Below are 26268 nucleotides of genomic sequence, written 5' to 3'. Positions count from 1 at the left end.
CCAGGAATTATTCAGACCCTGCTTTGAAGTTCTCAGGTCAGCTGATCATGTGAAGGATCGACTCCAGAGTTAATCCTGGTGTGACAAAGAAAAGAATCAGAGGAAGATGAGAATTTCCAGAGGGCATAAGGTTTCTGTTAAGTGGGGAGGACAAGTATTGCAGCTGAGGACTCTCTGCTTTATGGCTAGATATTTGAACACATCACCTATTGTGCCAGACTGATAAACCATAACTTTGAGACCCTCTTGATTTATGTTCACGCTATATGAACCTTTATAAATAAATAAGTAATAAACAAATAAAATGGTTGAGGCGATAATTACACAGGTGTCTCTCTTGGGGGATCATCAATCTCACCGTTAACATAGTTGTAAAACACGGCCCTAGTGCTCTTCATACTACTGGCGCTCCCCACAGACCCGCCAATGTCCCAGAGTTCGGTGTAGTATGTCTTCTCCGCAGGGGTCCCCTCTTTATATTCATGGATCTAAGAAGGAAAACAACAAGTATGTTTGTGGGTGAAATTCAGCTTCTTGTGGTCAAGGAACACGACATTTCTTTCTAAATGTCAAGATATGTAAATGTAAATTGATACTTGTATAGCGCACTACTCACCCGCAAGGGTCTCAAGGCGCTTGTACGAATACCGCTGTGGAACCCATCCTGGCTTTCCCTGTGAGGCGTCCACTCCTGGGCACCCCCAAGGTGGAGGCCAGGCATCCTTAGCGTTGTGGGGCCGTTGTGGAGATTAAGCAAGCTATTGCCCAGAGTTGCAGAGTGGGACTCCATGATTGGAATGGCACCGAGGCGAGAATTATCAGGTCCGTGGAATTTTTGAGCCCAAGACCCGCCGAGGCGGGGAATTGAACCCTGGTACCGGGCTAGACCTCTGCATCAGGGTCTGCCGCTCCAATCATTGAGCCACACTTCTCCACATGCCATGATTCATAGCAATTGTGCAAGTCTGGCAAACATTGGCATATTTGAAAAGGGGTGGACTCAGAACGAGTTGAGGATGAGACAAGTCAGGTACAATCGATGTATTGACTTTCGAGGGTCCTGTTTTGAAACTATCCCATTTATGTCTTCATTGCCTCACTGCCACCATATTTGAATCCAGGGGTAGCACCCAATATACCCTTGAGGGCTTGGGCAAGTGTAATGTAATAGTAGAAAGCCAACAAGGGATTTTATTCTAGGAAGAATCAATTCTATTGTACAGTGCAAAGTACTCTTTACGTGAGCTCAAGATTGATACTCAACCAAACATTATTCAATTAAATTCAGTCAAAGATATATAACAACACACACGGGGTATTTTTGAAGTGAAAAAATCACTGGCTTTTTATGTAGAAACAATTGATAAAAAGGAGTACAGAAAACAAATAAATGTATAATGTGACATGAAGGGAAAAACAACTTAATATTATCCACAATTCATGACATTACAGATATCCAATCCAATAAAGTAAACAGAGATCTATCTCATATTTGGAGAACAATCAACTGTGCATGTATGCTGTGGAAATGGAAAATACAGTCGACGTTTCGGTCTGTTGGAGCGTCAATCAGTCAGACCATCTTCAGGACAGTTGAGAAATTCAAAAAGAAGACTCTCATAAGTTGTTGTATGAATTAGAGGAGTAATCACTTCCTCATTGGAGATTGATTGTACTTCATCCGGTCTTGGTTGGGTGAGTGTATACCATATGGGTGCCCGTAGCGAGATGGGCAACAATGGAATTCAGAATACTGACTGTTCTGATCTTGTATGACAAGGAAGGCCAGTCGGTCCTTCGTTGACAAATATCTTGACTCAAGGAAATGGTTTTAACTTCTCGAAGCCGTAGCGAATTGAGGTACCGTCCGTCGATAGGAACTGGCTGGGCGCCCCCTCCCCCCCATGAAGGTTTAAAGATCAAAGAGCAAGTACATTCTTGAGCCTAAGCAGGTATTTGCAAGTCAAAGAAGGTGATAGCTGCAGCCTCCTTTACTAAGTTAAAATTGAGAACTGTACTTCCAATCAATGTACAAGAAAAATTGCAAAAGACCGATTGGTGGACGGAATGCTGGACAATGCAAACATTCACCCCCAGTCACAAGGATCTGGGTTTAATCCATCATTCTTTTGCTCACCACACCACCCCAGTTTGGACCCAACCATATGCAAATCAGTGTTGACCCTGTTCCTTAAGGGAACAGTCCAGCCCGAACTGCCAAGCCAGGTCCTCCTTGGACCGGAAACAAGCATCCTGGGACCGGTTTCGAGGCATCACCCCTCATCAGCCAGGCTAGCTTGAATTCAGTGGTGCAGTGAGCACGGGACCCACGTCTGGGCATACCTGTCCCACTCGGTGTGACAAATGCAAAAAACTATGGATTTAGGCCCAGATCTCTGTACGGGGGTCTATGCCACTGGAGTCAAGCTATACTGGCTGATCAGGGGTGAAATCCCGAAACTGGTACTAGGATGCTTGTTTCCAGACCAGGGAGGACCTGGCCTGACAGTTCAGGCTGGAATGTTCCCATTGAGCGCAGGGTCAAGACTGATTTGCATATGACTGGGTTCAAACTGGAATGGCATAGAGAGCAAAAAAAACAATGGATTTAGGCCCAAATCTCTGTACTGGGGTGAATGTATGACATTGTTCTGCATTCTGTCTATCAGCTGTTCTTTTTGCATTTGCTCCAATCAATGTACCGCAACAGCTTATCTGTTACTCTTATCATGCATATCTGTGATGACCATGCATATCATACAATCATACACATAATGCAAAAAAGAATGAAGTAAACAAAATCCAATTCTTAGATAGATCAGCAAAAATAAAAGCTAGGTAGTAAAAGTCTTTCACACCACAGGATGTTAAACATGTAATTTCTAACTGTAGGGCTCTATATTTGTTATTTCTAACTATAGAGCCCAGAAATTCTACCTGGCACCTTTACTAAACCTCCACTTAATTTTCTTAATCATCAAAGCAATTTACTCAAAATAAATTTAAAGCTGGGGATGGGGATACTTAAAAAAACTCTGCCTAAAGCGAACCGTTCAAACATTTGCTAAAGTATCAAACTCAGTTCGCAGTATGCCCATGCTAGCATTGCATTCTTTTATATTATTATTCAAGGTAATGTACGTAGTATTTGTATTTGATCTGTTAGCAAAAGGAAAGTTAATCAATTTACTTGGTATTCAGTGCCTGATTCACAAATGTAAACTTAAACTTATGTGTAAGTTTACGTTTTTTTGCAATTCACAAAGAAATTTTGCAAGCTCATTCTTTCACTTCTAGAGAACGCAACACAAAACATGGCCAATTTGGCCCAAGCCAAATCCCTGACAGGTACCTGCAGTGGCCTTTTGAGAGGCCTTAAACCAATCATTGGATTTTATCAATCATCAAACTAGGCAATCCCTAATCTTGTCCCGCCTAGACTATGGCAATGCCCCATACCTAGGAGTCAACAAAGCATGTACTAAAATAATTCAGATAGTCCAAAATGCCGCAGCAAGGCTGCTTTTCTCTCTCCCAAACTTTTTGTTCCGCCTCTGGGCTCCTCCAGACGCTCCACTGGCTTCCTGTGGACAAGCGTGTACATTTCAAAACCCGGTGCATTCCTCATTAGATCCTTCACTCCCAGGGTGCCAACATTCTTGCCGATCTTATGTCCTGCTACCCAGGCCTCATCAGTCAGCCGATCTTAATTTACCGTCTTAACCCAAGGAACAATTGCTAGGAACAGAAGGACACTCCTTCCAATCAAGAACAGAGGAGGGTCCCTGAAACACTAAATGTAAGGAGAGGACAGCGGGGAACAAATCGAAAAAAGAACAGAGAACCTCTCCTTAACAATTAATTCATGCACAGATGATACATCCAACCTCAAAAATACATTTTTATATACATTTTTAAGTTTGATATTATATATATATATATATATATATATATATACACACACACACAGAAAAAAACATAGGTTTCACACACGTTATAGTTAGCTGGACATTTCTCTCGTAAAAAACCATTGAAATTCCCCCGTTATAGTTAGTTCAGCTAACTATAACTCGCGCACCCGCAATCCACTGCTGATGACGTCACATATTACATCACTCATGACATGGTCAGTGACATCACTCATGACATCACTAATGTATCTTACTGCAGACTAGTGACTAAACTGTGTGAATGTCTATCTGTCTGTCTGTTGGTGTATAAGTGGTTGCATGCTTTTGTGAATAGCTATATGAGTGTCTTTATGGGTTATTGATTGGTTGTCTGAGTATCTGTATGGGTGGCTGAGTGTTAGTGTGGGTAGGCTGTGCGTGACTGTGCATAGATGTGTGAGTGGGTGATTCTATGGGTGCATGGTTTTAAGAGTGCATCTGTGATGGACTGTACGGTTGAGCGAGTGTATGTATGGGTGTGTTAGGGATTGAATGTATATCTCAGTGGTACATTTGTGACTAACTACATATGTGAAAGGCAGTATATATGTGTGTAAGAGTATATAAGTGGCTAGATGTGAGAATGTGTGATTGTGACAGTGACTGTATGGATGAGTGCGTGCTTTTTTCAATGATTCTAATAGAGCATAAAAATGTGATACTATTTTTGTGAGCAAGGGAACTTGAGTGTGTATAACTGCATAGGTGAGTAAATGGCAGTGTGATTAATTGTATGTATGACTAGGTGTGAGAGTACCTCTATAGAGGATTGGTAGTGTGTGAGGTTCTATATAGGTGTGTGTATAAATTCATATGATACTTTTTTATGGAGTGACTGTAACTATGAGTGACTTTACAGGTGAGTGTGTGGAGGTGTATGAAGACCTAAAAGTTATTATGTGGGTATGCAGTTATTGGTATTGCATTATTTATGGATATGAGAATTGAACTCTGTAATTTTGAGTTGGTATATCAAAGGTTTTTTAAGGGTGTGAGAAGATGTTGTAATTTATCACATTGTTGACGTCATTAGTGATGTCATCAGTGATGTCATTTTCGATGTCATCAGTGATGTCATGAGTGATGTAATATGTGACGTCATCAGCAGTGGATTGCGGGTGCGCGAGTTATAGTTAGCTGAACTAACTATAACGGGGGAATTTCAATGGTTTTTTACGAGAGAAATGTCCAGCTAACTTTGACGTGTGTGAAACCTATGGTTTTTTCTGTGAATTTGCAAGGTTTTTTAAATGCTAATTCCTAACTATAACGTCTGTGAAACCTATGGTTTTTTCAGTGAATTTGCAAGGTTTTTTAAAAGCTAATTTCTAAATATAACGTGTGTGAAACCTATGTTTTTTTCTGTGTTTTTGCATGGTTTTTTGAATTCTAATTCCTAACTATAATGTGTGTGAAACCTATGGTTTTTTCATTTTGTTTTTTTACATCATTTTTTTTCTTTTTATTTTTCCCTTTAAACACTATTCTACCTATGTATATATTCATGGTTGTAATGCATTCTTCAATTTATAAAGATTCACCTTTTTTAAATAAATGGTTAGATATAGTTGTATAACATAGTTAATATCTTCAACAAACCTTTTTATTTTTTTTTAATTTTTTACCGTGCGCGTACGGTAAGCTTACGCTTCGCGTTATGTACGGTGAGCGTACGTAATATTTATACTCCGTGTGCGCATGCTTACGCAATTTGCGTAGGCGTCCGTTCTTCCTACGCGACGCGTAAGCGCATGCGTACGTTACGCGGAAGCGTACGAGCGTGCCTGTAATGCGCATGCGCGGCTGCGTGTGTCTTTTTTTCGCGCATGCGTACTTTTACCGTAAGCGCTCCGTAAGCTTAACGTGCGCGTACGTTTGGTCATGTGATCAAGAAACAACACTTTTGATTGGTTTAAACTACTTTCAGTTCCAGAATCTTCCTACACCACACCCATTCCCCTCATTACTGCTTGTGATTTCTTAGGAGAAGGAGCTGAATTGTCTTTGGGATACAATGGCAGAGCAGCAGACCTCTTCTGAGAGTGAGCAGGGCAGCACCATCCTCAGACAGAGAAGGAGGAAACAAAAGAATTCTTTTGTTTGGGAGTATTTCACTTTTCCAGAGGGGCAGAAAAAGGTAAATGCTCCATTAGTCACCTGCTCACTTTGTGAGCGTGTCTTATCTAGAGGTAACCCAAGGAAGAAGTATTTCTTTGGTAATCACACTATGTTGAGACACATTAGGGATGTACATCCCAGGACTTTTGCTCGACATACTGAAGAAACATCTCCAGTAAGTCACCCGAGCACATCTGCAGAAGCTCAGCCGAGTACATCTTCGGCAGCTCAGCTGAGTCCTTCCTCTGCGGTGGGAGCATCACCCTCTTCTGCTCCTCTGGAAAGGAACCCTCGATTTCAGAGGGTACAAATGAGGTGCACCAGATGTTATGGTCTAATTGTTCATGGGGAGACCAGTATTTCCCTAATAAACAATAGGATAGACCAGCACATCTCTGGTCCTTGTTAATATTCCCATTCTTTCTTTCCTCTGTCCCTGTATTAACACAACGGCTCTTTTAAGAGCCAACCTTACCTCTCAACTTTTTTTAAAAAATGTTAATTTTTATTTTATTTTTTACCGAACGCGTTTTTTTTTTTTTAAACAAAAATTTTTTTTTTACACCCTACAAGGTCCTTGAGAGAGTACAACGGAAAAGAGAAAAGCAGATAGAGGAGAAGTGAAAAAAAAGGGAGCATGAAACTAAATGTGTGATAAATACAGAAATTACACACTTACCTGACCAACAAAACAACTTATTTATTAATAAAACCATCATATTTATAAAAAAAAAAGCTGCCCCTTTCCTACAAATGCCATTCTTACAGAACCGGACCAACACAATTAAAACCTCTGACAACAATTCCTGTGTGCACACAGACTCATGGTTTGATTCTAGGCACAAAACATTATTCCTCAGTGATACCAGTACACCTTAACTTATGGTGAAATCATACTCCATAATATTTTACAAGTTCAAGACAGTTAAATATCTCCCAAACCACAAAATGTAAAACACAACTTTTAAAGAAGAATCACAATTCTATTTTTTATATCAAAATTCACCACATACATCCCCTCTCAAACTTATATCTCACCTTTAAAATTAGTTAGTTGAGAAAGAAATGTGGCACTCAAAAAGCAGATTATCAGAGTCAGAATCTCAGAGCTGTACACCTCTCTCCTCCCACCAGAACCAGTAAATGGCAATGTTTCCCTTACTTTTTTCACACATATACATGTTAATTACAAATCTCAGTGCTTCCAACATTTTTTCAAATGAAACCACACATTTCTATTGGTGGAAAACTGCAACCCCTTTCCAAATGAACCCTTCCCCCAACTTGACTTCTGCCTGCTACCATAGCAACAGCTCATGGAACACTGGTGTGAGCAGAGAGGTCAGAAGTTCAGCACACAATGTTTCTATTCCAAACAGCAAGAGAGCTTCACCTGTCAAACCTAACAGCAAATCCAAATTAATCTTCTGTGGGAACACAATTTTCTGAACCAATACAAAACAGGCTTGTAAAAATCTAACCATACAGCCTAGTTTTTAGTGTTGAATGTTCTGAAACAGCCAAGGAGTTCTTTTTATGAAAAAAATATCTATGCCTCCATTTTCCAACTGTCTTTCATTTCATATTGCCATTCTACTGAAAGACACCTCCTGAGTACATCCAGATCTCCTTGAAAGATGTTCACAGTGTGGATTGTAGGTCACAGCTATGTCTTCTGGAGTGAAAATGTGCAGAAAAAAGAGGTATGATGAGAGACCTTGCTTTGCCAAATGTAGACATTAAATGGATTGGTCAGAGAGGGTTAAAGTGGCACCAATTAATGCCTTTGGTGGAAACCTTTCTACATCTCCCACAGCCTAACTTTATTATTGTGCACTGTGGTGGAAATGACCTAGGCACTTTAACTGGGGTAGGTCTGGAAATGCTTATTAAGGACACCTTTGTGCAATTGATGTCGCTTTTTCCTCAATCTGCCTTTGTATATTCTAACATATGCCAAAGGCAAAAGTGGAACTGGTCCAACCAATTTTGTCCGCAGATTGACAAAGCAAGAAAGCACGTCAACAAATCTATTTCTGCTTTCCTCAGAGACTATGGTATGGGTTCTATATACCACAACAACTTGCGTTACAACATGCAAGACATTTATAGAGGAGACGGTGTACATTTCACTGATGAAGGCAACAGAGTCTTCCTCTTGAACTTTAGACTCTGCATCGGTACTTACTTGTAGGTACCACAAAAAAAAAAAAAACACTTCATAAACACAACGGCTCTTTTTAGAGCCCCCTAATATCTAAAAACTTAAATTTGATTTTTACTTCTATTTTTTTTAATGTTTTTTTTCTGCTGTGCGCGTACGGTAAGCTTACCGTACGCGTACCCCACGATTTAAAAAAAAAAAAAAATAATTAAATGTATTTTTCATACTTTTGGGACCTTCTTGGAGCCCCTGACAAACGCTAGGGGGTCTGCAACTCTTTTCGTTGTCCCCTTTTCACGTTCTCATCCTTTGTTTTTCTCTGGCTCAGACTGCGAGAGACAAAATGGCGGCCGACATTTCCTGATTTCGACCGATTCGAATGTTTACAGTCATGTACAACTTAAATAGAGAGGAATTTCTGGCTATGAAGAACATCGCTAACGACAAAACCCTGACAATTAAATGTTGTGACAAAGGGGGTGGCATTGTAGTTTTAAACACCGTCGACTATGAACAGAATATGCTTACAATGCTAGAAAACCAACATTTCTATCGTAGCACCAGAAACAACCCCATTTCCAGAATAGAAAAAAGGATTCTCAACCTTACCAAATTTGCCCTTAATGAAGGTTTCATTACCAACAAAGAATATGATTATCTCAACTATTCTCCAAAAAAAACAGCATGCATTTATGGCGTCCCCAAGATTCACAAAAGTATAGACCGGCCACCGTATAGACCCATAGTTTCCACCATTGGGACCATCACGGAACCACTATCTAAATTTATAGACAATATTATAAGACCCTACATCTCAAAAATCACGTCATACATACAAGATACTAGAGACATGATTAACAAAATAGAAAACAAACCATTCAATCCTACCTATGAGGTCCTAGTAACCCTAGACATTGAGTCTTTATACAGCAACATTCCCCAAAATGAAGCCATTGAAGCCACGTCGTGGTTCATTGATAAGTTTCAAATTCCACACTCAAAACCATTCATTCTAAAATGCCTACATATCATCTTGACTGAAAACTTTTTCAGTTTTGGGGACCATATTTTTCACCAAACTAAAGGCGTCAGTATGGGCGCTTCTGTGGCGCCCTCAATAGCCAACATCTATATGGCACACTGGGAGGACAAGTTCATCTATAATGAAATTGCCCCGTTCTTTGAGTCTGTCTCCCACTGGTCCAGATATATTGATGACATCTTCTTTATCTGGACCGGGGGAGAAGACACTCTATCTGAATATCTGCAATGGCTTAACCTCACAGATCCCAATTTACGTTTCTCTGCACACAGCAATACCACCATGGTGGAATTTCTTGATATCCTAATTAGAAATAACTGCGGCCACCTGGAAGTAGACCTACATGTTAAGCCCACAGCGAGAAACACACTTTTGCATTTCAAAAGCTTCCACCCTAGAAATCAAAAAGACAGCATCCCTTTCTCCCAATTCCTAAGAGTCCGCCGCAATTGCTCTAACCTCACTGACTTTGACAGACAAGCAATAGAAATGAAAAAGAAATTCCTAGAGAGAGGATATCCCCACAGACTCGTTCGAGAATCATACAAACGAGCCAGATATTACGATAGAGATCACCTATTAAGACCTAAGATCCAAAACACTAATCACCAACTTGTATGTGTCACCAAACACTCAACCTTGAATACCAAAATAAAACATATTATTAATACCAATTGGCATATCCTAAACTGTGCCACGAATAGTCAGAAAAAAAAAAGAAAAAAAAATAGAAAAACCCATCTATGCCTACCGTAAAAACAAAAATCTTAAAGACATCCTGGTCAATTCAAAATTCACCAGTCCCAACTCCGAACCACCCTTCATTCAAAAAACCATCAATGGTAAAGCCCCTATCAAAGGAACGATAAGATGTACAAATTGTAAATCCTGTGACTCCATTATACCTGGAGAAACTCTGACCCACAATGGATTTAAAATCCAGGCGACCAATTTGTGGAACTGTAAGACCTTAAACGTCATTTACTTGATCCTGTGCCCTTGCCAACTGGGATATGTGGGTGAAACCGCAAGAGCTATACATATCAGAATATCAGAACACCGTTCTGCTATTAAAACTAAGAAACTTCAAGCTCCCTTAGTGAAACATTTCATCCAAGCAGAACATCATCCAGATGACCTGCGTTGGTGCATCTTGGAAAAAATTAAAACACCTGACACCCAAGGAGGCAATGCAATACGAAAAAAACGAGAAGTGTTTTGGATTTTTTCCCTCAACACCTTCCGCAATGGTCTAAACAGTGATTTACCGTGGGAAAATGCAATCATTTAATTAGCACACAGTCATATAGATGTAATATTCATAATTGACATTTGCATCTTTTTTCCACATTCAATGCAAGTTCCCCTTCACATTGACTGCTCAACTATTCCCAATGCAACAGATCACATAACAGCCCCTATTCCCTAACACAGATGGCCACACACATTTTCTTTTGTCTCCAATTTAAATATCTACATATTGCACGGACATCAGACATTTTCACGTACAAGATCAAATTCCTTGTACATAACTTTCCACCCTAATATAAATACAATAAGTGTACGTCATGCACATGAGACCGCATCTCTATGCCTGTTTATATAAATCAGAAAACCCAACCAGTAATATTCATTCACATGTATTTATAAATACAATTACAAAAACAGACATTGACCACTGCTCGGGACTCACACCTTAGCCTGCAACAGTAGCCTTATCAAACTTCCGCCCATGTACCCTTTACTAAACCATGATTCAGCTTAAACGTCATTATTCATCACGAATATTTACATTTACATATTCCAATTCAAAGGCAGCTCGGGTATCATACCTTAGCCTGCAGCAGAAGCCCTATCAAATTTCTGCCCATGTACCTTTAACAAAACCACGATTCAGTTCCAACGTCACCATTCATCATGAAACAAACCATCACTCCTCCCACACATTACCCACGTAATATGCACCATTAGCTACAACCAATCAGATTAGTCTAACCTACATATTTAAATGAACGTTAATCCCGCCATCGTCGCTTATCCGCCCGACTCACTGCCAAGCTAGCGTTTACAAAGAAGCAATCGGTTTTTCACCACGCTGCAGATCAGGTAATGAGCATTTTGAGCACTTCTAAGCTATACCTGCAAACTCCGTGTTTTCTTAAATATAAAAACCCTGCAATCATTCACACATAACCTTAACTCACTCACGGAACAGATCTGCTCATTACATCCCTTCCGTAGCTTCTTATTATTCCCCTCCTTTCATTCGTGGCTGACATTTAAACACCTCCTGCCTCAACAAAAACTATTATAAAATATCGTAGTTAACAACACTAACTTGAGTTCAGCCACACCTACCCATTTAACTCATTAAATGATCGCTATACACACATTATTTTGAAGCGAGTTCTATTCATTTCCCCACCCCCCTCCTTCACCCCTTGTCTCATTTATTTCAGGACACCTGTTCTCAAAACGAAACGCCCGTCATCCACACGGCATCAATTAAAACATCAATCAGCATACTGTTCATTCGTTCAATACAGCAAAAGGTAAATAGGGAAACAGACTTGATATTAATTATGTTTGACCCTCATAGACACTTACTTACCCCATTAATACACTTTGTGGTTTTTTTACTTCAGAATCTTGCTGCATAAAGAAAATATCCTGAACTTATGAATCAATATCCAGTCCGTTCAAATCAATTGATCTCTATACCTGAAAAGCCATCTAAAAAAAATAGAACAGGTATTTTTCTTTATATTTTACACCAAGAAGATTCACACATACCTGCTAGGGATGCCACAGTGTTCGACCCACACATATATAAATGCATGTTATTATCCTTACAGGTCCTACGATTATCACTAGCAATACCCTGCAACGTTTTTCGTCCACTGTGAAATCACATTGCCAATAGCATTGCACCAATTATCAGGTACTGGAGGTTCCCGCCAAGCGCAGTAGTCCCTCTCTAATACTATCATCATTTGTCTTATCCTTTTTTTCTTGGTCACTACAGGCTGTTCATGCTACCTCCTGACTAATCCTTTATTTGCTATCCATACGCTAGACTGCCTTTTGAAGTAAGCATTGTTTTGTTATCCCTCCAATTTCTATCATCTCGTCTATCTATCCTGACCATTGTTTTTCACAAACTATCCCCTGTGGTGATATCTGAATCCTTATTCCCAGTTACCAAATTATCTCCATATCCAGTTTCTATCCTTCTCCTTCCCTCTTTTTCTTTTCCTTCTCCTTTTTTCTTTCTCACTGTATTTACTTTCTCCCCCCCCCCTTCTAACTCTCTTTTTGCTTTTCTCTTTGTTCCCCCCCTCACCTTTTCCTTCTTTCAAAAAAACCCCACCTCCCCCTTTCTCTCTCCTTTCTCCCCATTACCTTTTTATCCTCACTTATTATCAGATATACCATCACTTCCATAATCACCTATCAGATAGATTTCCATCATTCCCAAGTATAACCACTTCATATGTAAATGTCATCCTTCTCTTCATCCTCGCATGAGAACAAATGATTCTCACTATATGTAAAGTGTCCTGTTTAGTTTATAGCCAAACTTAATGTTAAAGATGTAAAAAAAATTATTCATGTAACATCATTTTTGTAAATACTTGATTTTTTAATTTACAGGAATTGTGGCTTTTCCTGACGAAGGCGTACTTTTCGCCGAAACGCGCGTAGAAGATAACCATATGGCCACTGATTTGTTTTAATTTTAACTGTTGTTTGATGAATATTATTACATTGAATGTCTACATTATGTATAAATGCACTGTTGAATCGCTTTTTTTACTGATCTGGTCTTTGATTCTGTGAGAATCATATTAACAATAAACATTAATGTGAATTTTTTTTAAAAACTGTTTTGGCTATACTATTTGGACACATTTTAAATATCAATTTACTAATCACGTCAATTGCCTAGGAAGTTATTATTGCATTGTACAGTCAAAGTTTCAAAGTTTCAAAAGACCTTTATTCGAATTTGTTAAAATTCATAAAAGTACCGACACATCAAAGAACATATACATACACATAATACAAAACAGTTAAATAATTTACATTTCATAGTAACAAAGCAATTCATACAAAGGTTAGACAGTAAATTCCATTAACTTATAAGGTTTTAGCAGTAGTATTTTTTTGACTGAATCTGATTACAAGGACTTTCCATAGTCTTGCGTGCACGTATGGCTAGTCTTAGAAAAGTGCTAGTGCGAAATGTCAGTTCATCATTGTCCAGGGTGAGCAGCAGCATGTAGGATTCCTGAAGTGTAAGAGGTCTGAGCTTTCTAAAATATGGGGTTAAAAGCCATTTGGTATATCTCACATAATATTTACAGAAAAACAGAAAGTGCAAATCGTCTTGAGTGCTTGTACCGTCACAGGGGCAGGGGGTAAGGACAGTATGGTGTTGATACCCCAGAGGAAAAGAGAGCAGAAATTTAACAGTTCCTGCCCTTAGACGAAACAGTAGAGATCGTTCCCAATTTGACATAGGCAGTGATAGGTAGGGTGGCATGATTTGCATACAGAGACCATTACCAATGTATTTTTTGACCCCTGATTTCTGTAGTTCAATTCCAAGCCGTTCATTACGATAAAGTGCATAGAGTGCCTTTTGAACCTCATGTTTGTCCTTTGGTTCAATAGCCGTTGGCTCAGTAAACAAAATACCTCTTCCAATTTCATTAAATATTTTAAAAACTTCTTTAAACCAGGGGATCTGTATACCATTATCACTATTGAGGCAGTCCCTAATGATGTTTTGCGTAAGGGCAGCAGCCTCATTCCTCCAGATTCTGATCCAGAAGAGTGCTGGTCTTGCTTTAATAAAGTCGTTTATGAATGGGAGGTTAAGTTCGTTATGACAGATGAAATTGGAAGAGGAAATTGGTGCTCCCAGCAATTTCCTGCAAAAACGGTTTTCCTCTCTTTGAATACCAATGCTGCTGGCCGATCCCCAAACTTCGGCTCCATACGTAGCAACAGGGGAACACTGTAATTTAAAAATTTGAACAATAGCTTTAGTGGCGCCGATTTTCTTAGGGCGTGGGAGACTCAGGACGGAGTTGTTGGCTTTCGAGAACTTGCTCGTGGCGTGGGCCACATGCCCACTCCAGGAGCCGTTCGCAGCGAAAACCAACCCCAGATAAGGGAACTTATGGACAGATTCGAGTTTATCTGTTCCAATTTGAATAGTGCCGAGTTTCCTTTTGCCCGGCCCACAAGGCATAATAAAAGACTTTTTAAAATTAACTTTCAAATCCAGTCCCTCCATAAAATTTACAAAACTATGTACAAGCAGACGTAAGGCGTTTGGTGTACGTGCCAAAAGGACAGCGTCGTCTGCATATAAAAGTACGGGCAAGGGATTTCCTAAAATGATTGGGACATCGGGGGTAGCTTTCTTTAAACAGTTGGACAGGCCATTAATATAAATGATAAACAGCAGGGGTGCTAAGACGCACCCCTGTCTCACCCCCCTCCCTATCTTAATGGCTCCCGATACCTCTCCGCCCATACCAATACGTACCCGAGCTTTCAAGTCAGTATGGAGATAGGCTAAGAATCTAACAAGAGTGGCATCGAGACCATTTGACAGGAGAGTTAACCATAGCTTGGATCTATTCACAAGATCGAATGCGGATGAAAGATCCATAAAAGCTAGGTAAACGGGGGATGAGCGAGCAATGCAGTATTTATCTATTATCAATTTTAAGTTTAGGCATTGCTCGACTGTTCCTACCCCACTCCTAAACCCCATCTGGCAGGGGTCTAAAAAGTTAGAATCAGACGCCCATACCAGTACCCTATTATAAATTATTCGTCCTAGTATTTTTAAAGTATTGTCCAAGAGGGAGATGGGACGATAGTTTACTGGGTCAGATCTGTCTCCCTTTTTGTAAATGGGGACAATAATACTAGTAGCCCAGGTGGCAGGCATGGCTACATGTGGAAGACTATTAAAAATGTTTAAAAGTATTGGTGTCCAAAGATCAACGTTAAATTTAAGGATATCTATAGGGAGGCCGTCTGGCCCGGGCGCCTTGTTGCCTAGGCTCTCTTTGATAGCTTTCCTGACTTCTAAGTCCGAAATCTCTAAGCCTGCTGTTTGGTTCAGGTTAGGGAGAGGTTGCTCATCAGAGGGGGCAGCATAAATATTAGAAAAATGGGTCTCCCAGGCTGTACTGGTTATGTTGCAACTAATTTTAGTAAGCTCTTTGCCCATTTCCCTCGTTCTCCTAACTGCCGTCCAAAATGGGCCGCTGCCACCCAGATTGGCGCTGATAACCAGCTTATCCCAGTGATCGGAGAGCAAATTTGCCTTCCTTTTCGATGTTGTATCTTTATAGTTTTTCCTGGCGGCTCGAACAGCGTCCTTACACCTGGGATTGGCAGAGAGGGCCTTTCTTAACTCTCTATTGGCCACGGAGCAAGATGTATCAAACCACCGTGGCTCTTTATGGTCAGTAGAGAGTGGGACTGACAGGAGAGTTTTTATATTGGTGCATAAAGCTTCAAAATCAGTAATCAGTTCTTCATTATTTGTACTAGGGGAGGAGAGACATTTCAATAGATCCGGATATGCCTCCTGAATCGTATCTATAATAGCCCCACAATCAATTCCTCTCCATTTAAGGCGAAGGCCATCAATTGAGGGTGTGATATCCCTAGCTCCATTTAAATTCATAAAAATCGGACTGGGTGCGAGGTTAAAAATAGCAAACAAAGGATTATGATCGCTGAAGGACGTTTGCACCACAGAAGATTTGATTAAACAGTCCGTTAACACAGGTGATGTAAAAATGTAATCGATAATTGAACCGTTATCCCTGCCCTTAAACGTAGGGGCGTAGGGAAAATTCATATCATACCCTACACTCATTACATCAACAAGATTAAAATCAGAGAGTATGCTAATCAGTTCCAAACCCCTGCGGTCATTACAGTGATCAAAGTTAGTGGATCCATAGTTATCTATAAGTTTCACATTAAAATCTCCCCCGATCAGAATACTAGTCTTAGTATCTACTGACATGGAACAATCAATTATATTTAAAACCTTAGATAGAGCAACAAAATTTTTGTTCGGTACACCATTGAAATCATTGTTATAAAAATTGATTAAATAAATTGTGGTCTTTGATTTCAATTTGTATTCCAGAATTTGAATGTTGGAATTACCAAGGTTGTCTGACTTCAAAACATTAATTGTACCGCCTGCCAAAATTCTAATCCCCGTAAAGAGTCCACCCACCGCTCGGCCAAAACTAGGTTTTAGAGATGTCAGGCTGAAACAGTGGTAGCCTTCGATATACAGGTTATCAACAGCCCAAGTCTCTTGGAACATGAGTATGTCTATGTCCTTAATTAGTTCGGTCCAGGCAGGGTCAGAGAGCTTGGATTCTAAACCTGCGACATTCCAGCTTAGGATTGATAGGCCGTGTTTGAACCCCTGATTAATAAATGTGCACCTAGTATTCCCATTATCATAAATAGTTGGTTCGTTTGAAATGGCCGGAGTGCTATCCGACAATATGATTTCTGGAGCTACTGTTTTAGCATGGGGTAATGCAAGTGAATTTATGATTGTGGCATCCTCTTGGTTACAGGCTTTTGCATTCTTGCATGATTCATTATTAAGGGGTATGCTCAGTCAATCCTGTTCGTCTAATGATGATAGATAGTCGAACCGATTGAAAGTTGGGATATTGTACATTGGCCTGACTTGTGTCGTCTGTGCAAACTGGAATGGGTTAGGGATTGGGTAAGACCTATCCCTGTGATTGCTCTGACGCATAGTTGGGGCTTGAAAATGTTGTGGATGGTTGGGGGTAAGGATTGGCATTAGAGGTTGTGGATGCCAATTGGGGTTGTTGGAAAAGGCGGCATTTAGGTTCTGGTTTTGGGCAAAAAAGGGTGATTTGACCCTTGCACCAAAATTCGTCTCTTGGTATGAATTAATGGGGAAATTGTTGGGAGGGTTAACCGTGGCTTGTTCTGGAGGTATCAGGTGTCGATAAAAATATCCTAAGGGAAGGAGCGTGGTGTTAAATTCCCATGGCGATGGTAAAGGGGCGTTGACTAATGTTTTCTCTGCCCAATGTGGTTTTCTAAAACTAATAATGACACAGTCGCCCTCAAATTTTTTCCTAAGGGGTCCAATCCAACCCACCCGCTGTGTGTTAATAATCTCCCTTGCACCATCAATCGGGTAATTGCAGTTAGTAATTAGCCAGTGCAGGGTTTTATTTTTGAGTGATATGGGATTTTCATCCTGATCCTCTCTTAGTTTAGTAACATTTACTAACACTAATACATATGCACCGCATTCCGGAGGAAGATTAATGCGGGCCGGAACTTGTCTGGGCGGTTTTGGGGTGGGTTGGGTCAAGATAGGATTGCTTGTAAAAATTGAAGGGTGACCTGTGGTACTCGCAGTTGGGAGTGTGGTATTCGCGGTGGTATTGGTGCCAGGATCCTTTCTTTTATCTGTGGATTTGCTATTAGTGTGTGGTGTTGCTGTTTTTTGTTTAGTAATTGGGCCATTGGCCAGCGCAACAGGTACGACTTTATCTGCATTATTTGGGGCGACTGGGGGTACTTGTAAGATAGTTGTTTTGGGGCCTACTATATTGGTGGGGTTACTATTTTTTATACTGGTTGCAGGACCTCCCTTTAGGAAAATCTTAAGAGGGTTGCTCAATTCATCTAGCTGTTTTTCTAATCGAGCAAGCCTATTTTCGATTGGGGATAGATAAATGCTTAATAAATCCCCCAGTCTTTCCAACAGGGGGTCATATGCCTTGTCTATATTTCCGTTAGTGTTCGTTGTTCTGCCCTGCTGAACAGTTTCACTATCATCCCTCTGGGGTATTACCGTAACCTTAGTCGCGTTATGATTATTGTCAGGGACAAAGTTGGTATTTTTCCCAGGTTTCCTTTGTGCCCGGCCATATTTCCTGATCGTAGTTACCCGGGGCTTGGGTACGTGTAACTTCAGTTTTTGAACTGCCCCCTCACGCCTACCTCTAGCATGCCTGGTATTATCAGCAGATTGTACTTTGGGAGAGGGGTTAATTAGTAACTCAGGCGTTTTTTCCAAGTCTGTGCTAGTGTCGGTATCTGTGTCTAACAGGGGAATTGAGGCTGAGAGGTTAACCTCGCTAGGAATGGTGTGTATGTCAGCACAAACATCAAGTAAGGGTCTGATGTTATTAGGCATAATTTGTGCAGGTGTAGTGGCGGTAGCAATGAGGCCAAGCGAAGAACGTTTGGCATGCGCCAAGTCTTGTGATACCCTGCGTTCTAGTAGGTTTATGCCCTGGTTGATGGCATCATTGGCCTTAGAAATAAAAAGGTCAATGGGGCCAGTCACAGCGGCAGCAGTTTTGCTGCGGGTGCCTCTTGGGGCCATGCTGACAAATAATAACCCCTGTTCTGCGGTTTGGGTTGTTACGCAGGACTACAGATACAAGTATCAATGACACATAGCAAACATTATAGTTATAAGGCAGATAGTCCCGGAAATAATAGCAGTACCCACAGTTCCCAAATGAGGAATGGCCAGTGGACCAATGAACAGTACCTTCAAGTTGTAACGAATAGGTGAATAAAAAGGAGGTGGCCCCGTCCCGTCCTCCTCGTGCCTCTGAGGGCCTCAGAGGGCCCGCCCTTGTCCCGGGCTTCGCCCGGGACATTGTACAGTCATGTAACCACCAATCAGAATTAAGCTCGTGCACGGCGTCGTGCGCTTACCGTACGCGCTCGGAGCGCGCTTATAGTTATATATATTGATTTAAATGCTATTTTCTGAGGAACTACTGAACAGATTTACACCAGACCTGCAAAAGGCACATCCCTGACCTGAGGACTACCTCTCTGCCAAATTTCTAGTAATTCTGTTCAGCCGTTCGGGATGTAGCTTGGACTTAAGGTCCTATGGAAAAATGCATGGGGAAAACGCGTTTTGGGACCCCCCTCTTTTTCTCAGCCCCCGCTTGACGAATCCCCCCGAGACTTTCAGGGAAGGAGCGGATCGGAGCGCCCCACCTATTTTGAAAATTTCGCGAGGATTCGACAATCGGCGCCAAAGTTATTCAAAATAGAATGTTGCAGATTTCCTATGGAAACACGGTCCTAACTATAACTATCTACTGGCGACCGCCAGTAGATAATATATATATATATACACACACATATATAATATACACACACACACACATTTATTTATTAACAACATCAATCTTATACATGATTTAAACACACTTAGAGCCCCAAGAGCATGTTAAGAAAGCATCTCAAAACACCACAAAGCATACAAAGCACAAAGCATACAACCCACAATCATACACAACACGATCATACCCTTTCACAAAACCAAACTGGACACATAATCATGTAACATGATTCATTCCATAAGTACTTTGAAAAGGAGAAAGCGCCTTCCTAACCTTGGCCCCTGTCCTATGGAACAAACTGCCTGTCTTCCTCAGAAAAACTCAATCATCTATACTTTAGGAAAAAGACTTGGCTTTTTTCTAATTAGCTTTCCCATTGCCACATTTCTTTCTCTCGGTGTACGTACTGTTCCTGTACCATTTGCTCTTGATTTAGCACTGGGAAGCCCTGTTGCAGGGGCAGCTATGTGCTTTACCAGTCCTCTTAACAGAACATAACGAGTAGTATTATTATGACTGTGGACTCTCCGCACCCAAGGTAGACACTCCGCATATAAAAAGACAGGCAGTTGATAAGATACTGCTCGTAAAATAACTTTATGAATCGCAAAAAATTGTAACTTATACAAAAGTTTAAGTTTACCTTTGTGAATCAGGTCTCAGTATTTAACATTTTCATGGTGTCACTAGGACATCTGTTGGGTAACGCTGGCACCTCCATTCACCAGTATGCAGAATACTCCACTTTATCTTAAGAGTTGCCCCTCCTTCCAATATTTTGTTACATGCACAGAGATATGTACGGCTATGTTGTATCTCAAACTAATCCCATTGAAGACTGGGTCTCTCCTTTCCCAGCCCAAGTAAGACAACCCAAGTGGAGTCCTAACGGTCTATGTTAGCCTTATGTGTCAATGATCCTACTCTAGTGGCAATGGCTAAGTCTTTGGGATTTTTTTCTCGTTTCAAACTTGACCTTTCAACGACATATCTATCTCTACAACAGCCCAGCTACCCACCTGTACAATCAAGTTAATAAAACTAATAAAATAGGAATTCTGTCATCTAGATGGATAACCCACTTTTTTAATCCAGTCCAGGCAAAAAGTGCATTTCTTTAAACCGTTCCCACAAATATTTTTAACCAGAATGCTGTGTACCATACTGTCAGAACCAACCATATTAATACTCCTCATTTTTAAGCAAATCCCTTTCTTGCCTAGATCACATTGACCCTTACTCCATTTTTCTCTTCTTGGTTTTTATTTTGAGGTGTGGGGGGCAGACTCACCTGAGGGAGACATCACCTGTTTGGTTTATCTTACATTGCCGCTGTTCACCTCTATCTTTGTCACACTCCTCCCAAGATGCCGCTTTATACCATCTGCCTTAGACCTAATGCCAGGGCTTTAAGTGGGATAAGAAAACTGGGGGTAGGTCAAAGGGTCGTGGCCAATGTTATTAAGGGTGTGGCTTAAAAACACATAAGCTAAAAATCTGTACTTAGCATAGTGTGCTGCCCCACTGGGACTTTACTCCTTCTGTCACTGTATCCAGATATATAATACAACAAGTAACGTTACACCTACCACAAGTCAGGACTGTTGGCTTTGTCAATGGTTGTTAGTTGCATTAGATAAATAAGCAACAACTACGGCTTTGTTGTATATACCATTGAAAATGCTTCTGTTCGGAAATGATGAGACTGTGAAAGAACTTTGAAGTTACATCAAAGGCAGTGAAGGGTGGCACTGCTGCAGTGTTGAAATTTTTTTTTCCCCCTGAGGGTGAGGCCAAAAGTGGAGAGCCTCATAGGGACCCGTCTCAGCGCCTGCTTTTTAGAACTGCCGGTGCTGAACATCGGATGGACCCGGCCCAGTTAAAGCCCTGCCTAATGTGTAATAGCCGTGACACTGATATTATTAACGTAGGGTGTATTAAAAACATTAATAGCAGAGGTAAAGCTGCAAATGGAGTGTCTAATTAAATATTGCGACCACTTCATTGACTTATTCGGAGAGCAATGCATTCTATATATTTTATCTGTTTATATGTTATTTTTTAAACTGACCAAACACAAGTGCCATGCCGAATGCCACCTAATGCCTCTGGGTGTTCACACTGTTCAGAGTAGCGGCACATCCAAAAATAATTGTTTTCTCATAAACTCTGCAATAAATACCCATATGATTTTTAGCCCCTGCTTGCAAGTGCAGGGCTGATTCTAATCTCATAACGCGAAAACAGATGTACAAAGCCATTTTGTGGTTGCAAACACAGACATCCACAAAAATCACGGAGTTTGTGATGGCTAAATGGAATTCTGGTACATATAAAACCCATTATGCGAATCTGAAAAGCAGTTCTGACTTAAAATGGGTTTACAATCTCATACCGAATCTTGGTTTGGAAGTGTCGCGAAACAGGTCTCAGCCCATATGCAATTTGAGATGATATGTATCAATGTCTTAAGACCACTGACTTCTCCCTCTGATGTGTTCCCAAATGGTAACTTTTATTTTGTAAAGCAGTACTGCATGGGTTGCTTTAAAAAACAAGCATTAGCATAGCCAATAGGTCTCGCCTTTGGTACCTTATAAGTGTTTAGCCAGGCAACGGTTGATATTGTTGCACCAAGGATATTGTGCTGCATAACTAAATACTTATAAGGTCCCAAAAGCGAGAACTATTGGCTGTGCCAATGCTTGTTAGGTATACTGCCTATATTCTATTACATTTTTCTCCTAAACCACTATTTAACTTTGTGATGTACGCCTTCATCGTTTACAGTTCTTTCAATTTCTTGAGCACAAAATTTGAAAATGAGAATAAATGAACGCAAAGAGAGAGGACAATACGGGATATGTTATCAAATGCTAAGCAGCTTTTTAGGACTGTGGCAATCAAACACCCCAAATGAAGTTTCAAATGTGTGGAATTGTATCAAAACTGTAAAGAGGAGGAAACGAACAGAAACTGCTTTGAAGAAGAGGATGTTGGTGGATAAAAACACTACATTGAAATGACAAAGGGATAAGTGAAAATAAAAAATTACATTTCTTCCTTTGTAAACCAAGGTAATTCTAAAAGGCCCTTGTTATTGCAAAGCTATACCTGCAAGTCGAGTGTCATGACAGAAAATAGAAGTAAAGATTATTACACCCAAAATGTCACTCTAACATTGTAGATGTAGTCTTGGAAGAACAAGGACAGCTGCGGTACAAGGGTAGGAGTACACAAGCTATCCAATATGGCACCCAACATGAGAAATGCCATTGAGTATGCAGCAAACCATGTATGAAATGGATTTTTAAGGAGTGTTGTGATAACTGTACCGAAACACAACTGCGCATAAGTGGACCCTTGGGGAATGATGGGTTCCTAACTTTAAGTAAGTATATTTATCATACGGGTGCAGTTACTAAATGTTTACTCCTGATGAAGGGTGGCAGAGGCCCCTGAAACACGTCAAGTGAAATTATATTTTGAAAAGAAAAAACATTCTTGCAAAAGATTTAAGACACAAAAGCCTTAACATTTTGAAGTTTGGACTTCTTGCGAATTCCCTTTTTGTGTTCAATAGGGACACAATTTTTGCATCAATCACTCATACAACCAACTCTTGGAAAAATGACAGCATAAGACACAACATACTCGGACATCCACTGAGCAGCCAACCGTCCATGACGGATTTCCCAGCACCTGATTCTGGCAGAGAAGATGAACAAGTGATGACTTCCCGACACCTGCAAAACAAAGAGAACCAGGTAAGCTGAGGGAGTAAGAACAGAAGAGCCACCTGAAAAGCAAAAGTACATGCTTTTCTAGTTACCATGTGGAACCGTGAATGTTGTATGCTTTTTGGTAAACTATAACTTTTCTGCTACTTTACCCATTATCCCCTGCACCACCTTGGGTATTCACATGACTGAGACCCCAGCAAATTTATTTTATGAAATTCCAAAGCACGGAGAGGAATATAACTTAAATTGATGAACAGTGGTTAAAATCGGCATTAGCATACAAAGTTTTTTCTCAGTCATGTAGTTCAACCTGCCTAGTTAACAGAGATGGCCCCCCAAGAACAGCAGAGAACTGGACAATGAAGCAACTCTTCAAGGGATGACTGGAAACAAAAATGCCGAACTCACAGGACCACTGAATCTATGGTGACCAGAGACAATGTCTGGCTACCTTTTAAAGAATTAAAACACAGTCAGTGATTTACTAAAATACATAATATTGCTGTGCTATGTCAATACATTGGAATTGCCCAGGGCCTGCCTCGGAATCCAAAGCTGCCCTGGCAAATTTTCTTAAACTAGCCCCCGTACGGCGCAAAATGAGTGCTGTGAGTGAGCCTGACTAACACAAGGAAGGTTTGGGGGGGGTTCTCCCTCCAAGAAAATTTGGGCACAAATGGCACATTCTACAAAACATTTTTCATTATATATTCAATTGAATTAGCTTTTAAAGCATAGTAAATGATGCTCTTAAGAGTGCACCAGGATACGACAATCTTTGTTGGGGCCCTTCGATGATTCCCTTGCAATCACCCTCCAATAGCCTCTCATCTCTCCAAAGCCCCTCTCTCACATGTATTTCATTTGTTTTATAGCACCTCTCATACCATATGGTATTGGAGCACTTTACATCACACACAAAGACAATGAATCATACGTTTGTAAATCAGTGTATAGAAAATGGTACATATGACAAAGGCCACTACAAGGTGTAGGATTCACGTCATCCATACTGGTAGGTATTTTTAGGCCACGCCTATGCAGCGCGCATGCGCTGCATAGGAGGGGACCTTTTGGAATCGATCAGCTTTTTGGGCACAAACGTGCACGTTTTGCATTGCTTTGTATTGCAACGCGTGCACGTTTGGCGTTTCCCTTGCGTGAGCGAGCAGTGGCGCCATGTGTTAGCAATTATCGCGCTCGCTCTCGCAAGGTAAACGCTGCGTGGCCCTGTTCTCGGCCGCACTCCACCCACCCCTCCCACTTGGTGGGGGCCCAGTAGCCCCTGCCTACTCTGCACACCACCTTTCCCCCACCCAGTCCATACGAGGTTTGACACTCTCACTCCACTCTGCTCTGCTCCCCTCGTTCCTTCTGAGCACTCCCATTGTCTGAACGATCCTCTGTCCACACTCTTTTACTTATCTTGTCCCTCTTTCTACAACGTCTCTGCTTTTCCACCAAGCCCTTTGTCTCTCCTAAGGCCCCCCACCCCCATCTGACCCATCTCTCTTCCTCGTCACTTTAGCTCCCGCCTCTCTACTTTTTCCACACAGCCCCTCCACCGACACGTCTCTCTATCCCCTCTCCCAGCACCTCGACTTAATCAAACCCGTCTTCCATTTGTCTCTCCTCTGCAGTCTATTGGTTTTGGGCCAGCTTTGGCTCCTTTCAATTGCAGTACTAGTGGCACTTTAATCTCATGGTTTATTCGGGTCTCTCCCACCCCCCTCCTCCAACTAAGGGAGAATGTAGAGCATGCGAGTGGGACAAAACGCGAAAGTGAACGAACTTGTTTGAACCCAGTACGTACATTTTCACTGAAGGCCTGGGAGCTGAAAGCTAAAAAAAAAAAAAAAAGAATCCTGTTGCTATTTGATCCAGGAACAGTAAATAAAATGTTAATATGACATGGGTAAAATCCAGCAATTGTGAGGTGTACCGAGCGTACTAATCCTCTTCAGACTCTATCGTTTCAGCACCTTTTTTTTGTCAGGTGTTGGTGGCAGCACCTTAGAAGTACTCTGCTTTTAGCAATCACGCTATGCTCTGTATGAAAAAGTCTGCACCAAAAATAGATTTTTTTTTAGCTCTAGTGTGCCTGTTCTGGTTCATAGAGGTTTTTTAGGTCTCGCCTGAGCCAGCGCATGCGCTGGTCTGGCGAGACTTATTGAGAGGGCTCCAAAACGTGCTACCAGGCCAGCCTAGAGCTACAGTGCATGTGCGCGGGCGCCACTTTTACCGCGATTACTTTCACTTTAGCGGCCGCACGGCCGCTTTGATGTTTGATCGTGATCACTTTCACTTTTGCAGCCGCTTGGTATAGCCAATAGGTCTCACTTTTGGGACCTTATAAGTGTTTAGTTATGCAACTGTTGCATGGCTAAACACTTATAAGGTCCCAAAGGCGAGACCTATTGGCTATGCCAATGCTTGTTTCTGTTTAGTGTTTGTCGGTTTAGGAACCTGTTTATCCACTTGCTCCTGCCCACGGGTGACAGACAGCGGTCTATTCTCGGGCTTTCTGTGGATGAAGTTGGCACAGTAATAGACGCGACATCTCCTTAAGATGGCAGCAAAGCAGAGGGAAGGAAAACCGTCATTACCTAGACAACCCAACTGCTCTGCCTGACTACATTCTGTACATAGCTTCACACAAATAGATTGGGTATAGCTCCAATTCGTCTACTAGGGCATAACTCCACTTAACTGATAGACATAGGTTCATAAATCAGACACTCTCAAAGAATCTTTTATTATGACAATGTTCTTACATTTGGCTTATATTATTTATTTCTTATAGTTTAGTAGGTTATGAGACATTTTTGCTACATATCGTAATTGCCTTAACATTTCCCAATTCAGTACATCAAAGGGAGGTGTAGTATCCTAGACAATAGTGAACAAGCATTGGCATAGCCAATAGGTCTCGCCTTTGGGACCTCATGAGTATTTAGTAATGCAGCACAATATCCTTGGAGCAACAACATCAACTGTTGCATGGCTAAACACTTATAAAGGTCCCAGAAGGTTTGGCCTGGGG

At 41.0% G+C, this 26268-nt stretch overlaps 1 protein-coding gene across 1 annotated transcript in view; it reads right to left on the bottom strand.

The window, feature by feature from the left end:
• Positions 1-26268, bottom strand: part of RABL3 (RAB, member of RAS oncogene family like 3) — an 89831-nt gene that overhangs the window by 33708 nt on the left and 29855 nt on the right. The window contains exons 2-3 of the mRNA XM_085621043.1: positions 23137-23228; positions 359-488 (exon numbers count right to left, since the gene is read on the bottom strand). Of these exons, the coding sequence (XP_085477169.1) occupies positions 359-488; positions 23137-23228 (222 nt within the window). The remainder of the gene's footprint in view (positions 1-358; positions 489-23136; positions 23229-26268) is intronic.

Source organism: Triturus cristatus, chromosome 8 (genome assembly GCF_964204655.1).
Source record: "Triturus cristatus chromosome 8, aTriCri1.1, whole genome shotgun sequence".
Lineage (NCBI taxonomy): Eukaryota > Metazoa > Chordata > Amphibia > Caudata > Salamandridae > Triturus > Triturus cristatus.
This window is presented reverse-complemented; position numbering and strand designations above follow the sequence as displayed.